Source organism: Solanum lycopersicum, chromosome 1, assembly GCF_036512215.1.
Source record: "Solanum lycopersicum chromosome 1, SLM_r2.1".
NCBI lineage: Eukaryota > Viridiplantae > Streptophyta > Magnoliopsida > Solanales > Solanaceae > Solanum > Solanum lycopersicum.
The window spans coordinates 85,897,220-85,909,908 of record NC_090800.1 but is presented as its reverse complement, the minus strand read 5'-3'; the positions used below and the strand labels follow the sequence as shown (position 1 = coordinate 85,909,908).

The following is a 12,689-nucleotide window of genomic DNA, read 5'->3' as shown; positions in this document are numbered from 1 at the left end:
CTACGCTTGAGCTGGCAATTCCAAACAACCCAATCCATAGAACACGAGGATGGGGAATGTGTAACAACTAGTCATATTATATGATTTTTGCTCAACAATAAACTGATGCACCACAATCATTTTAAACTAAAAGTTGGTTTCAAAGTAGATAAAAATAAAGTATTCTCAACAAGACGGGAGCAAACATAAGCAACTGCATACTAGAGTCTGCAAAACTTGTACTGCCACGATACAAATAACAACCATTCTGAGATAAATAATAGAAATCAACTTAAGCCTTGTAACCCCTGCTCTTCCTCTTTCCTCTAGCTCTCTCAAACTTTCTTCCCTTGGCACGCACATATGGTTTGGTATGGCTGTGTGGAACACCTGGAGCTGGACCAAAGTGCTTCACTGCTTCACGTGCATTCTTTGGACCTCTGAGGAGAAGCTGCAAAATCAATCAACAACATCAGCATTCAAACAAGCTGGGACTTAAATAAATACAAATGAACGCAGTAAAGATGTTCTTATAGACTCTATAAAAAAAGATAGATAGCATATTTGCCAGTATTTAAAAAATAATACTATCACAGAACAAATTAAACCTAATTCCTAAATAATAGTACTTTTTCTTGTTACGTTGGGCTTTATGTGCTTTCTGTTCCATCCAATATCTGGTTTGGTTGAGAGGGTATCTTAGTCCTCTTAAAACTTGCTGCCATCCAGAAGACTCAAAAAATATACATTACAGGACAATTATTTGGAAGAAAAGAAGTGTAATCCTGATACATTGAAGCACATATCCATCGATTCAATTAGGAAAAGGCTTAAGCAGATAGGATCTTTTATTGCTATACGCACAGATAAAATCTTTGAAATCATAAAAAGATTTCCAAGAAGAACTATGTGCAATACATGAACAGCTAAGGTCCTCTTAAAATTTGAAGTAATCCAGTGAAAGTAAACGGTTTCATGTTACATTAACTTCCAAATCAAATATCTAGCTAATCAAGGAGTTGCATTTTTCATCTTGAAATATGCAACCATACCAAAAGACACCAAATAATTGGAAAAAATGTAATCCCAATACATTGAAGCACAACTCCATATTTTAGTAGGGAAAAGGCTTAAGCAGACGGGATCTTTTCTGGTTTTCTATACGCACAGAAAAAATCTTTGTAATCATAAGAAAATTACACAGAAGAGTAATGTGCAAAAATGAGTAGCTAAGTCAATCTTAAAATTTTCAGACTTGTATTAGCTTACAGTGCTTTTTTTTTAAAAAAAATATTTAGTTGAACAAGAGGATATGTTGTTCTTAAAATCTGCAGTCATTCTGAAAAGAGCCTCAACAATTATACAACATACTAATTTTTTTTTAAAAATGTAATCCCAATACATTGAAGCACAACTCCATATATTCAGTTGGGAAAAGGCTTAAGCAGACAGGATCTTTAAAAGGTTTCTATACGCACAGATAAAATCTTTGAAATCATAAGAAGATTTCCAAGAAGATCGATGTGCAACAAATGATAGCTGGGATCAACCAAAAACATAGGGTTCAATGGGTAAAGCAGATGCCATTAAAAAATAATACTCAAAATACAGATGACATAGCTGAATTGCCAATTAAAACAACCGATGAGAAAGAATGGCAATACAATGTCAAATTGCCAATGGGTTAACACTGAGAGGGTAAATGTTTTACTAGACTAGACCACCATACTGAATTATACAAACTATTTCACAGGCATAGTATCATTAATCCATACAATGAAAGACACAACTGTTGGTCACCTATATCATAACATAAAAGCCACTCAGATGTGTAGAGAGAATCAAGATATCAAATGTTTTTTGTTCAGTTAATCCACGAAAAATCAAGTACGAAACATAAATAGTAATATCAAAAAGCTGAGAAAATACTTCCCAACTTAACAAAACACAATAAAAGTGCAAATATATTACAGATCGCACATAGCTACAAATCACACAAAGCTAACAAAGACGCATAAATCAAAATAATGCAAGTAGCAAAAAGCTATTATAAAGATCTAATTCAATACCGTGTTCTGTCCAAGTGGAGCCCTGAGAGCCAACTGATCGAATGTCAAGCATTCGCCCCCAGCCTTCTCAATCCTTGCCCTGGCTGTCTTTGTGAACTTCAAAGCACACACCTTCAATTTTGGAACTTCATAAGCCCTAACATCGTCGGTAACAGTTCCCACAAGGACAACAGTCTTATCGCCCTGATAAACATGTATCAAAACCATCACTTTAACCACAAACACAATATATCTAAATCAACAAAACAAAACACGAAAAAAGCCCTAAACAATATACCTTTCCTTCAGCATAAGAAATCAACCTCGAGAGAGAAAGTGGAGGCTTGTTAATCTTGCTCATGAAGAGCCTCTTAAGTATCACCGCATTGAACTTGCTTCCGGTCCTCCTTGCCAAGAATCGGTAAAGCTGTTAACGCACATCAAACAACAAAGTTAAAGCCATCAAACAAGTTGAAAATTACATATAAAAAACAAAGAGAATCTAAATATACCTTGACGAGGAGCTTGAGGTAAACATCGTCAGACTTAGGGGCGGTACGCTTAGTCTTCTTACTCTTACCTCCGGCCTTCAGATCGATACCCATGGCTGGCTGGACTCTGCTGAGAGAGATGGAGAAATGGCTGCAGGAGGCGCCTCTTATATTAATATATCAAGTGAAATGAGGAGGCTAGGGTTTTTAGAGAGGTTTGTGTTGCCCTTGTGTTTTGTGTGGTTGAGGTCTACCATAAACTCCTATGCACCTTACTTAGATGTTTGACACGTCTTCATTTACTATGATGCATCTTTTGTTCTTCTCTACGAGTTAGGGTTTTGATTTATAGCCCTCATTTTAACATTTAACCCCTTTTAATAACCTTTATCCATTTAATTATTACACTCATATTAATAAACATCCAACTTAGATTTGGTGGAGAAAATTAGTAATGCACAAACATAATTTTCACATATAACAAGTATAAAAATCATATTTACGTGCTAGAGTTATAATTTATATAATTGCGTTTCATAGCAAATATAAATATATACATTTCGCTATATATACAAAGAAAGCAAATATATAATTCGTTATACATATACGAAAGATCAATTGCATAAAGCGAGAAAGAGAGAAAGACAAAAAAGAACTTGGTTGTAGAAGATTATATTTGTATAATCATAAGTGTATAAGGCTAAATATATGCATTTATATTTGTATATACAAATTTCTCTCGCTTTATAGAAACACAAACACAATGTATACATTTCTCTTTGTATAAAGAGTGAGAGTGACGAGCGATATCTGGAAGAGGAGAGAGAGTGAAATGAAAATATATGAATATATACAATTTTCTCTCATTTTATACATTATTTGCGTTTGTATAGCAAAAGAGTGTCAAAAGGAGTGTGACGAGCGAGATTCCAAATTCAAAAATAACAATCGTTAGTTATAGGGTAAATTAAATCAAACTATATTTACAACATTAAATTTGAATTAATAGTTTGTTATTGTATATAATTTTTTCATTAATTATTGACACGTCTTGATACAAAAAGAGTGATAATTTAGATAACTTAAAAAAATAGTGGATCAAATTGAGTAATGAGCCAGGGCAAAGTTAGAAAGGGCGGTAGGGTTCCTTCATTAGAAAGTACACCATATGTATATTAAAATTACTATTTTTATGTATATTAAAATTACTTTTTTTTATGTATATTAAAATTACTTTTTTTAGGTGTATAATATAGTAGAACTATAATTTATACCATAATGTTTTATGTTTTCCTACTTTTCCAATGTTTGATTTGGAAGATAAGTTGACAATGAGCAATGTGTAGTATTTTATTTATTATTTTCCAACATTTTTATTTGTCAGTTCTTAATATACAAAAAATGAAGGTGATGAAGCATTTTAATTATTTTCTCTTCCTATTTTCCTTGGTCATACTGAGAATTTTGAAGGAACACTTAATTCTTCCAATAATAATCACTTTAGTTTTATAAATTTTCTGATCTCCTCCAGTTTCCAAGTTCATAATAACCACATGATCAGAGCTTGCTATTCTTGTAAAAAAAGAAAAGTTAATTAACACCCCTTTGACAAACATTTACTGTGTAACTAGATTACACGTTTCTATGTTAAATTTCATTGGCCTTTTTTTGTATATTTAACTTTTGATTATCTTGATTGTCCAAAGTTAAGATTCAGACACAAACACCACTCATGTTCCTTTGATCGAGCGGATTAAGAAAATTTGTAGTTCCAAAACAATAATCATAAATTGTATAAATCCCCTAAAACTTGGCTCCCCTTCATTAAATTAAGAAACTTTGGTTCAGCTTGCTCATTAACATCTGGAGAAACGAAATAACAGCTGCATAAAAATGAGCAAGTCTTTGCTATTTGCAGCAGGTAAACATTGTCCATCTAGTAAAGATACCATTTAAAGCTCAATCCAGACGCTCCATCTGTGAACAAGAAACGGATAATGAAAAAGCTTTCACATCACTTACAAGTGCAAAGATTAGTCATGTTCAATCAACAAACGAAATGCCCTAGTTATAAAACAGTTCACAGCTCAAATAGGAGTCGTGACAGGATAGTGAGTAGTACCTTCCAGAGCCCATCATTAAGATAATGCATGTTATCCACACCAATTCCTTTGTTGATTGCCTTTCTGCAAAGGTGGACATGATTTTTCAGGTGTTGATACATACATCTCAAACATGGGAAACATAAATAACAGAAGTCGAAAAACTTGTTTTCCCCATAACATGAAGTGTCTTCTCCATACATACATAGGGTTGGAGATGTAACATAATCAAGAAAATCTATATTCACTAACTTCTTTTCTCACATCTGAGAAAAAGAAAACAATCAGAGAAGTTGAAAGAAAGCAAGATCTCATCAGTGCCGAACATGTAATATAATACTTCTGAGAAGTCTGTCTGACAAGAAAAGGACAATCCAATATGCAGTCCACAGTAAATATACCAAAACCAAAATGACAGTTTGTAAGAGAAAAAATGATGATCAGCTTCAAAGGCCATTTATAATCTTTACATAAATAAATATATTGAAAAATCAAAGGCCACTAATCTTCAGAAAAAGTATAAAATACTTCTTGATGTTTAGTTCTCTGCGTCAGCTCTCTAAGGTACGGGGAAATCTACCATCTCCCTTGTATTGATGGAAACCCACTGCTCAACCGTAACTATTACCTTGATCCCATTGTTAATCGAGATATATGTTACAATATGGATCCTTCCACCAACTCTAAGCTGATATTTTCCACTAATTATATCCAAAGAAAACTCAAAATATATTTCTTCCATCCCCCTTTGATCTTAGCCATCACGACAGTCATCTTCCCTACCCAGAACTTGCCAGGATATCCATCTCTTGAAGCAGATGGAATGCTATTTACAGCATCCATCCTTACTTTCATACTATTTGTGTCTCTCACCTCATACAAAATTTATGCGCATACAAGAAAACATTCAGAGACAAATACACTATATTGATGCCCAACAGAAATACTCACAATATTGAAAAAGTTGACTACTACATAACCTCAGGATTTCCAACTGAAAATTCAATGACAAAAAAAGTGGCATTTCTGCCATTTTCAACAACTCACTCACTATACAGAAACTTACTAAATTATTCAAGGTCAAGGAAAGTTGAAATAGATACATTTAATTTTAGAAGGTGTCCTCAGCAGATTACCTTGACACAAAGAGGTACATGTTAAGTTCAAATAGATACATCTTGCTCAGGACAATTGAGGCAATAAATTGTTATGGAGAATTCACATTTAGGGGCATTAAACAAATTAGATAAAGGAAGGGCAGAACATATTTAACCTAAAAGGTAAACATCTCAGTTCTATCACATGGGACCAGAGGGGCATGTTTTAGCATACAAACGAAACAGAAGCCGAGCAAATATTTACATAGCAACTCACATATCCTTTGCCGACATCTTTGTAAAGCCAATAGCTAGAGCATGTTGCTTCCCTTCAGCCATAATAGCCTAAAAACAAAATGCCGCACATTAAAATTACACAACAAAGTTGTAGCAACGACAAAAATATTATAGCATAAGATTGCCCTTATTCATACCACGGGAGTTTCTGCCCCCACTTCAACATCCAAAGCACCCCCAGGAGAAGTAAGACCTGGACACATTATGTTGGCTCCAGAGAGGACAAATTTAATTGCGCCCCTGTCAACTTGTAGTTTTTTCATTATATTTGGATCTGTACAATTGGAAAGAAGAAGGTTATACAGAGCATTGATGTCACAGAGTAAATCAAATCATCAACAGATTAAAAAAATAAAGTTCATCAATGGCATATATTGAAAAGTACCAAATCACAACCATTTGCGTGCTCATACATATATATATGACGATAAGTCAATCAGAAACCTGCTCGCTCCACCTCAAAAATGAATATTTTTTCACTTGATTAAAAGTTAAAACAATATTGTATGATTTCTTTAAGGCACAATACATAAATGTGCCCCTTAACTTGTCCTCATTTCACATTTATGCCCTTCAACTTTGGGTATGCACAAGTAGGCACTTAAACTTATATAAACTTGAACACGTAGACATATGAGTCATATGTGGCACAACACACGTAGGACAAAAAATGTCATGTAGGATGTCATGTAGGACGTCATGTAGGACATGTGTGTCTATTTGTTCAACTTGATACAAGTTTAAATGTCTACTTGTGCACACCCAAAAGTTCAAGGGCATAAATGTGATTTGAAGCCAAGTTAAAGGGCATATTTATATATTACGCGTTTCTTTGATGTGTGTACTTACTAGGACCAAGACCCAATTAATTGAATGAACGAACCGCCATTGAGTTTTGGAGTACCCACATCCTCTCCAAACTCAACCTCGAAGATGCACCACTAGTATTATGCCCAACCCCCTCTCAAGAAATCAATGACCTCAACATGGTAACTTATTTTCCTAGCTTCAATTTTAAACCAGATTGCCTGTCAGTCTATAGAAGTAAACAAATGCTTGATTACTTGACGGTGACAGCTAATTTTATTGAATTAAGCAGGTGTGTCTTCTTTAATTTAGTATTCAGTCAACTAATTAATGTTATGGGGAACTGGTATAGTACACACGCTTTAAATAGTACTACTAGTTATGCTGTTATGAATATCAAAGGAAAAGAAAAAATAAGGCGTTAAGATATCAAGAGCCTTCTAATCAATTTCCTGATGTGAACCATATATCCTTTTAATTATTGCTTGGTTATTTATTTTCATATGCTAATCAGCAGCATTCAGCTGGCGTGAATTATTTGTTGCATCAGCCATAGCCATTCCATATTTAAGCATGATCTATATCATCATGTTTGGTTCATGTTCAATTAGAATCTCCAAAAAATCCATAGATGAGAAGTCCACTATCTTTCTTTACATTCTTCAGATTTCTTATGAAGCTATCGTTTTTACTCACAGCCCATAAGGGCCAAAATGGCTGCATATTGAGGGAAATACATACTGCGAACAAAAAATGTCCTAATAGTGACCCACTCTAACCAGCCCAATTTTTTGAAGTGATTTCACTGGTAAAAGATTTATTAAAGTAAAACATCGAAAGGTTGAAAAAGGTATGCCACAACACTCGGAAAGATTAGCAAAAGAAAGGAAGGATGAACTTTGATTTAATGGAAAAGATAAAACAATGGAGGAAAAAAGATAAAAATCAGATAACTTACATTGATGCAGAAGACGTAAAGTAGGCATATAAGGTCCATCACGTATGTTGAAAAACAGGGGTACATTGTTTACCACAACTAAATTCAGATGATTTTGACTGCAGAGAAAAGATGAAAGAAGGAAATATAATGTCACTCAAAGAAAAAAAAAGATAAAAAACTGCATTGAGATAGCTGAAATCAACCATTTTGCAACAATGAGAGGAGACTTCTTTGGAAGCAGATCTTCCAACACTGGCTCTAGTAGTGGGTACTGCAAAACAGAAATTATGTTAGCATTATTAACACATTATAACCGCGTAGAATGAGGGAAATCCTTTAGCTGGAATAGAGAGTGGAAGAAACAAAGTAAGTGGTTTGTTGCATAGTCAGGACCTCTTCTGCAATGCTTTGACGAATTCTACGCTGCACAGATGCCTTGACTTGATTTTGTCCAGACACTTCTTCAGTTGAAAACCTACATTATTAACAAGATTGAGTTGCACAAATTAATATAGCTCAGTTACAAAAACTGCAGTGGGCCACTGCAAACTTGATAAATTTGAGCAAGAGAACTCAAGATATAAGACCAATGACAAACACATTCTCCTTTAGAGAAATATGACTTAATGATATTCAAGGTTAAGGGCCTACTTATTTTGAATGATTTTACCTGATTAAATCAATTACATAATATTTGTCAATTGATTGGTTGCAATACCAAATGAAAGTATATGTTCATTCTGGATAATTAAATGTGGTTTATGTCAATCAAGTAACTGGACTGCTGAAAGCTTCCACAAGTAAGTCTGAGGGGCCAAAGGCAGTTCTTTGCCCCTGAACATGTAGGTTATGGGATCAACTACCACGGGGATGAAATGCATACTACCAAAGACATAGGCTAACAAGACAATCAATCATACAACAACTGATCAAGTAGGCCTCAATCAAAAATAGGTCGGCTGTATGAATCTTCCATATCCATTCCACTCTATTTAAGCATGTAACATATCACATTGCAACATTAGATAATTTATGTTTAAGGAAACTCAGAGATTCTTCACAACTAGAAATCTAGTTTTAATCTCACATATTTCTCGACATGGATGTGCAAGTTTTTAAACCAGAGTAAAGAGTCTCTCGCAAACATCGGACATAATGTAAAAACAACAACTGTGGCTTGGGTCATAACTGGTAGCTATTGTTTATATAGGTCATCTTCTTCATTATGTTATATTCTTGGCTAAATCATAATGAATAATGAATTCTAAGAGATGAAAGCTTCTTTAAGATGAATTCTCCGAATAATTAGGTCGATTGATCTTATTTCTAGTTGACACTTCCTTCAATCACCATAGGGTCATACCTACGACCTGTCCATATGGTGGTCTACACAAAACATGATCAAATCACCAGGTGACAATTTCATTTTGTCAATGTATATCATGCATAACTTGCGACTTTTAACTTGTCAATCGACTAGTGAAGGGAATCAAAGCATAGGTGAGTAGGAAGGATGAAAGAGCAAGCTAACTGAGTAACTCGAGGAGACGCCCACTTTGTACATTGCTGACTCAGAAAAAGAACACCCATCATAAACCAGCTATGAATTGCATTCATCAACAAAAATTTCTAAAGTTTAGCATGTCACAAGATGGCAGCACATTTAAATCAAACAAGTGAATGGTTCAATTCTTTCGCCCACCTCTATAGATAAGAATCTGCTTAAGTACACATCTATCCATTGCTCGATTCCCTTTGCAAGAAATACCTATGCCAACACTACTTGACTAACATCAATGTTTTTATTATACTTTTAACATACATAACCTAGAGCCTGCTTACAGCAAACATACTTAAATCTTAATCACTCCAACAAGGTAAAAAGGGTATATAAGTTCAGAATAAATCACCCATTGCTCAATTCCCTAATCGGATGAAAATTAGGGGATTGGGAAGTCAATTAGTGGATAGAATAGGATAAAATTTCTCAATTCAAACAGCCAAATTAAACAACTTTTTTTCCCAAAACTAACGAAATTTAGTACAAGAACAAAAATCAATTTCTCCATTGCGATCGAAAAGACAAACCTAATTACAAAATCAGTTGCAGATAATAGTATAGAAAAAACAAAACACTAATCAGGCTTCGAAGGTACTATCAATGTAAGAGAATAAAATATGGCGAATTGAACCTTAAATTAAGAAAGAGAGTAGAAAAAAGGGCAAATGCACTTTACTTCTTGAACATTTTCACGGGCTGACGATGAGCGAGAGAGAGAGGGGGGGTTAGGGTTTAAGCGATGAATTAACAAATTTGGAAATTGAGTTTTCAATTTTATTGACAGCTCCCGTCCCTGTGTACCGCGTTGTAAGAAAGCTAACGTATCTCAGATTCTGAGTTCTCCGACTCTTTAATCATTTTTTGCCCAAATACCCCTTTAAACTTGATAAAGTTTATCAGTTTAGATACCTTAACTTTTTCAAGAATCATTTAGACATCTATACTTAACAAAGTTTAGCCTTGTCTAGTCCATACCTTTTGATTTTTAAAAATGTGTAAAATTGTTCTTTGTGAATCATTCCAATTACCAAACATCAGATAAAAATGTTTATTATATATGTTTGACTTTGGGTTCGAAATGAATAAATTTGTCAAAAGAAAATACCAAGTATAAATTAAATACTATTTTCATGTCCTAGTAGATGCATATTTATTAAGAAATCGTTGATAGATTCATCAATTTTATTATTTAGCAATTTATTCATTTTAATTAATTAACCTCTTAAAAAAATCTTAGATCTTCAATATTTATTTAAAAATTTAAAAGTCATATTTAAAAGTGCTGTGGTTGTTTAAATTTTTTGAAAATCAGGTGCCAAATGTGGTTGGATTAGTGTCAGAGTCAGCACAGCTAATTATTTACATAATATATAAGAAATAACCTTCACAAGTGTTGAACACATCAGTAGAAATGGTTGAGGATGGGTGCAGCAATAATACGAAGAATAGAAGCACAACATTATCAAAGTGTTCTAGTTTTAAGCAAATAATGGAAAATCTCTTATTCAATGAGCAATCTGGATCACACTCTGCTTTTTTTGGTTCCATAAGGATGATAAAACTTAATTAATTTAATCTTTTAATTTATTTAATAGTAATGAATGTTCAAATAGGTGATTTGGATAACGACTCACAATGGAATTCAATCATTCAAAAATTGGCTTCGTGTTTGGTCCATCAAAGAGAACGAAGAGGTTGTTTGGTTTGGCGTAATAATTGGTCAAATCTACTTTTAAATCAGTTTTTTTACATGTAAAAGTGTTTAATAATTATAATAAAATAATTTAAAATAAATTAAAAAAGTGTTTTGACAGAAAAAAAAAATGATTTCACATAAATTTAAAATGATTTAAAATAAGTGAAAACCAAAAGTAGATATCTCCTGCTTTTAAATTTTTTGGTGTAAAAATCATTTTCACTTTTTAATTTTTATTTAAAAACTATTTTTTTTTTAGCCATTACCAAACGGGCAAGGAAAAGAGAAGGACTTGTTTTCAAAACAAATGGGCCTGTTTTCTTGGGTTTTATTGGCCCAAAGTCGGATTAGTGGACTATTTCATAAAATAGAGTATCACCTTTTTGTTTTTACATAAATACTCATCTTATTTTATTGAGCAACTTTCATATATAGCAAATACAAAAATTATATTTTTATGTTATAGCTATACTTTGCATAATTGTGCACCATAGAAGACATAGATATGTATATTTCGCTATACATATATAAAAGAAAGCAATTGTATATAATGTTTCTATTTCGGTATACATATACAAAGATCAATTGTATAATTTTGTGTTTGTATAAAGAGAGATAGAAAAAGAGAAAAAAGAGAACTCGGCATGGGAATATTTGCATTGTAAAATTATAAGTGTGTGACGAAGATATATGTATTTGCATGTGTATATACAATTTTCTCTCACTTTATATAAAGATAAACACAATTTATACATCTATGTTGTATAAGCGAGAGAGGCGAGAGACAGATTGGTGAACGAGATCTGGGAGAGGGGAACTATATATATATGATTTTTTCTCGCTTTATACAAACACCAACATATTTTATACATTTGCATTTGTATAAAAGCGAGAGAGGCGAGGGAGAGAACGAGAGTGACAAGTGAGATTCACCAAAAAAGGCGAAATAGTAACAGCTTGTCATGGAGTACAATTAAATCAAATTATGTTTATTGGATTTAATTTGAATTGATAGTTTGTTATTATATACAATTTTTCCTATTTTATTAAACCATGAAGAGATATCAGACATGATTTTTAGTTGTTACCGAACATAGCAAAATATATATAGCCGTTCGAACATTTGGTAAAAGATTTTGAAACTTCTAAATAAAAATATGATTTAACAAAATAATAATTATTAATTAAATGATCTAAAACTCAATTCATGATGTTCTTATGATGTCCAATATAAATAGTTTGTATAAGACATGATTCATCGTGTAGCAAATATAAATCTTAAGTTGCACAAAAACAAAATAAGTAAATAACAATATCATGATTTTATATGGCATAGACCTAAAGATAAGGTAGTTCAACTTTATTAACTTTAGAGAATGTTTTAAACTACAAACTGCTGTCTTTTGTGATGTTAGGTTACTTTCTGTCTGCCAATTTAGTTATTAGTCAACAATGGAATAATTCAAAACCAACTTAATTTCCTTGTTAGATTAAAACGCCATCAAATTAAACACAAAATCCATAAAACAGTATTAGCAGCACGTGTTCTAGGCAAAGCAATTCGTCTTTTAATCGAATTTTAGTTCTAATTGTAGCTATTTTTAATACCTACTATCAAATACTAGCAATTAGTTTTAAAGCTATTTACATTAAGGGTGCGTTCGGTTAGGA

General features: G+C 32.9%; 2 protein-coding genes across 2 annotated transcripts; both read right to left on the bottom strand.

Moving 5' to 3' along the window:
• Nucleotides 1–119: 119 nt before the first annotated feature.
• LOC104644735 (large ribosomal subunit protein eL18y) lies at nt 120–2,836 on the bottom strand. The gene is made up of 4 exons (XM_010314893.4): nt 2,540–2,836; nt 2,326–2,454; nt 2,049–2,231; nt 120–430 (listed from the first exon to the last, which is right to left on the bottom strand). The coding sequence occupies exons 1-4, from the start codon at nt 2,630–2,632 to the stop codon at nt 272–274; spliced, it is 564 nt and encodes a 187-aa protein (XP_010313195.1). The 5' UTR covers nt 2,633–2,836; the 3' UTR covers nt 120–271.
• Nucleotides 2,837–3,998: 1,162 nt separating this feature from the next.
• On the bottom strand, nt 3,999–10,239 carry LOC101244722 (uncharacterized). Its single transcript, XM_010314887.3, has 8 exons — nt 9,999–10,239; nt 8,155–8,236; nt 7,965–8,032; nt 7,780–7,877; nt 6,152–6,288; nt 5,995–6,062; nt 4,641–4,704; nt 3,999–4,495 (listed from the first exon to the last, which is right to left on the bottom strand). Exons 1-8 carry the CDS (start codon nt 10,007–10,009, stop codon nt 4,478–4,480), a joined length of 546 nt encoding a protein of 181 aa, XP_010313189.1. The 5' UTR covers nt 10,010–10,239; the 3' UTR covers nt 3,999–4,477.
• Between the last annotated feature and the right edge of the window lie 2,450 nt (nt 10,240–12,689).

Bases quoted from the DNA above. Each gene is read 5' to 3' on its own strand.
- LOC104644735 (XM_010314893.4), bottom strand. From the start codon at position 2,632: ATGGGTATCGATCTGAAGGCCGGAGGTAAGAGTAAGAAGACTAAGCGT. The intron at 2,455-2,539 runs GTATATTTAGAT...GTGCGTTAACAG, and splicing joins ACCTCAAGCTCCTCGTCAAG to CTTTACCGATTCTTGGCAAG. The intron at 431-2,048 runs GTATTGAATTAG...TTGATTTTGCAG, and splicing joins CTCCACTTGGACAGAACACG to CTTCTCCTCAGAGGTCCAAA.
- LOC101244722 (XM_010314887.3), bottom strand. The intron at 7,878-7,964 runs GTTGATTTCAGC...TTTTCTCTGCAG, and splicing joins CCTCTCATTGTTGCAAAATG to TCAAAATCATCTGAATTTAG. The intron at 4,705-5,994 runs GTGAGTTGCTAT...CCACCTTTGCAG, and splicing joins AAGATGTCGGCAAAGGATAT to AAAGGCAATCAACAAAGGAA.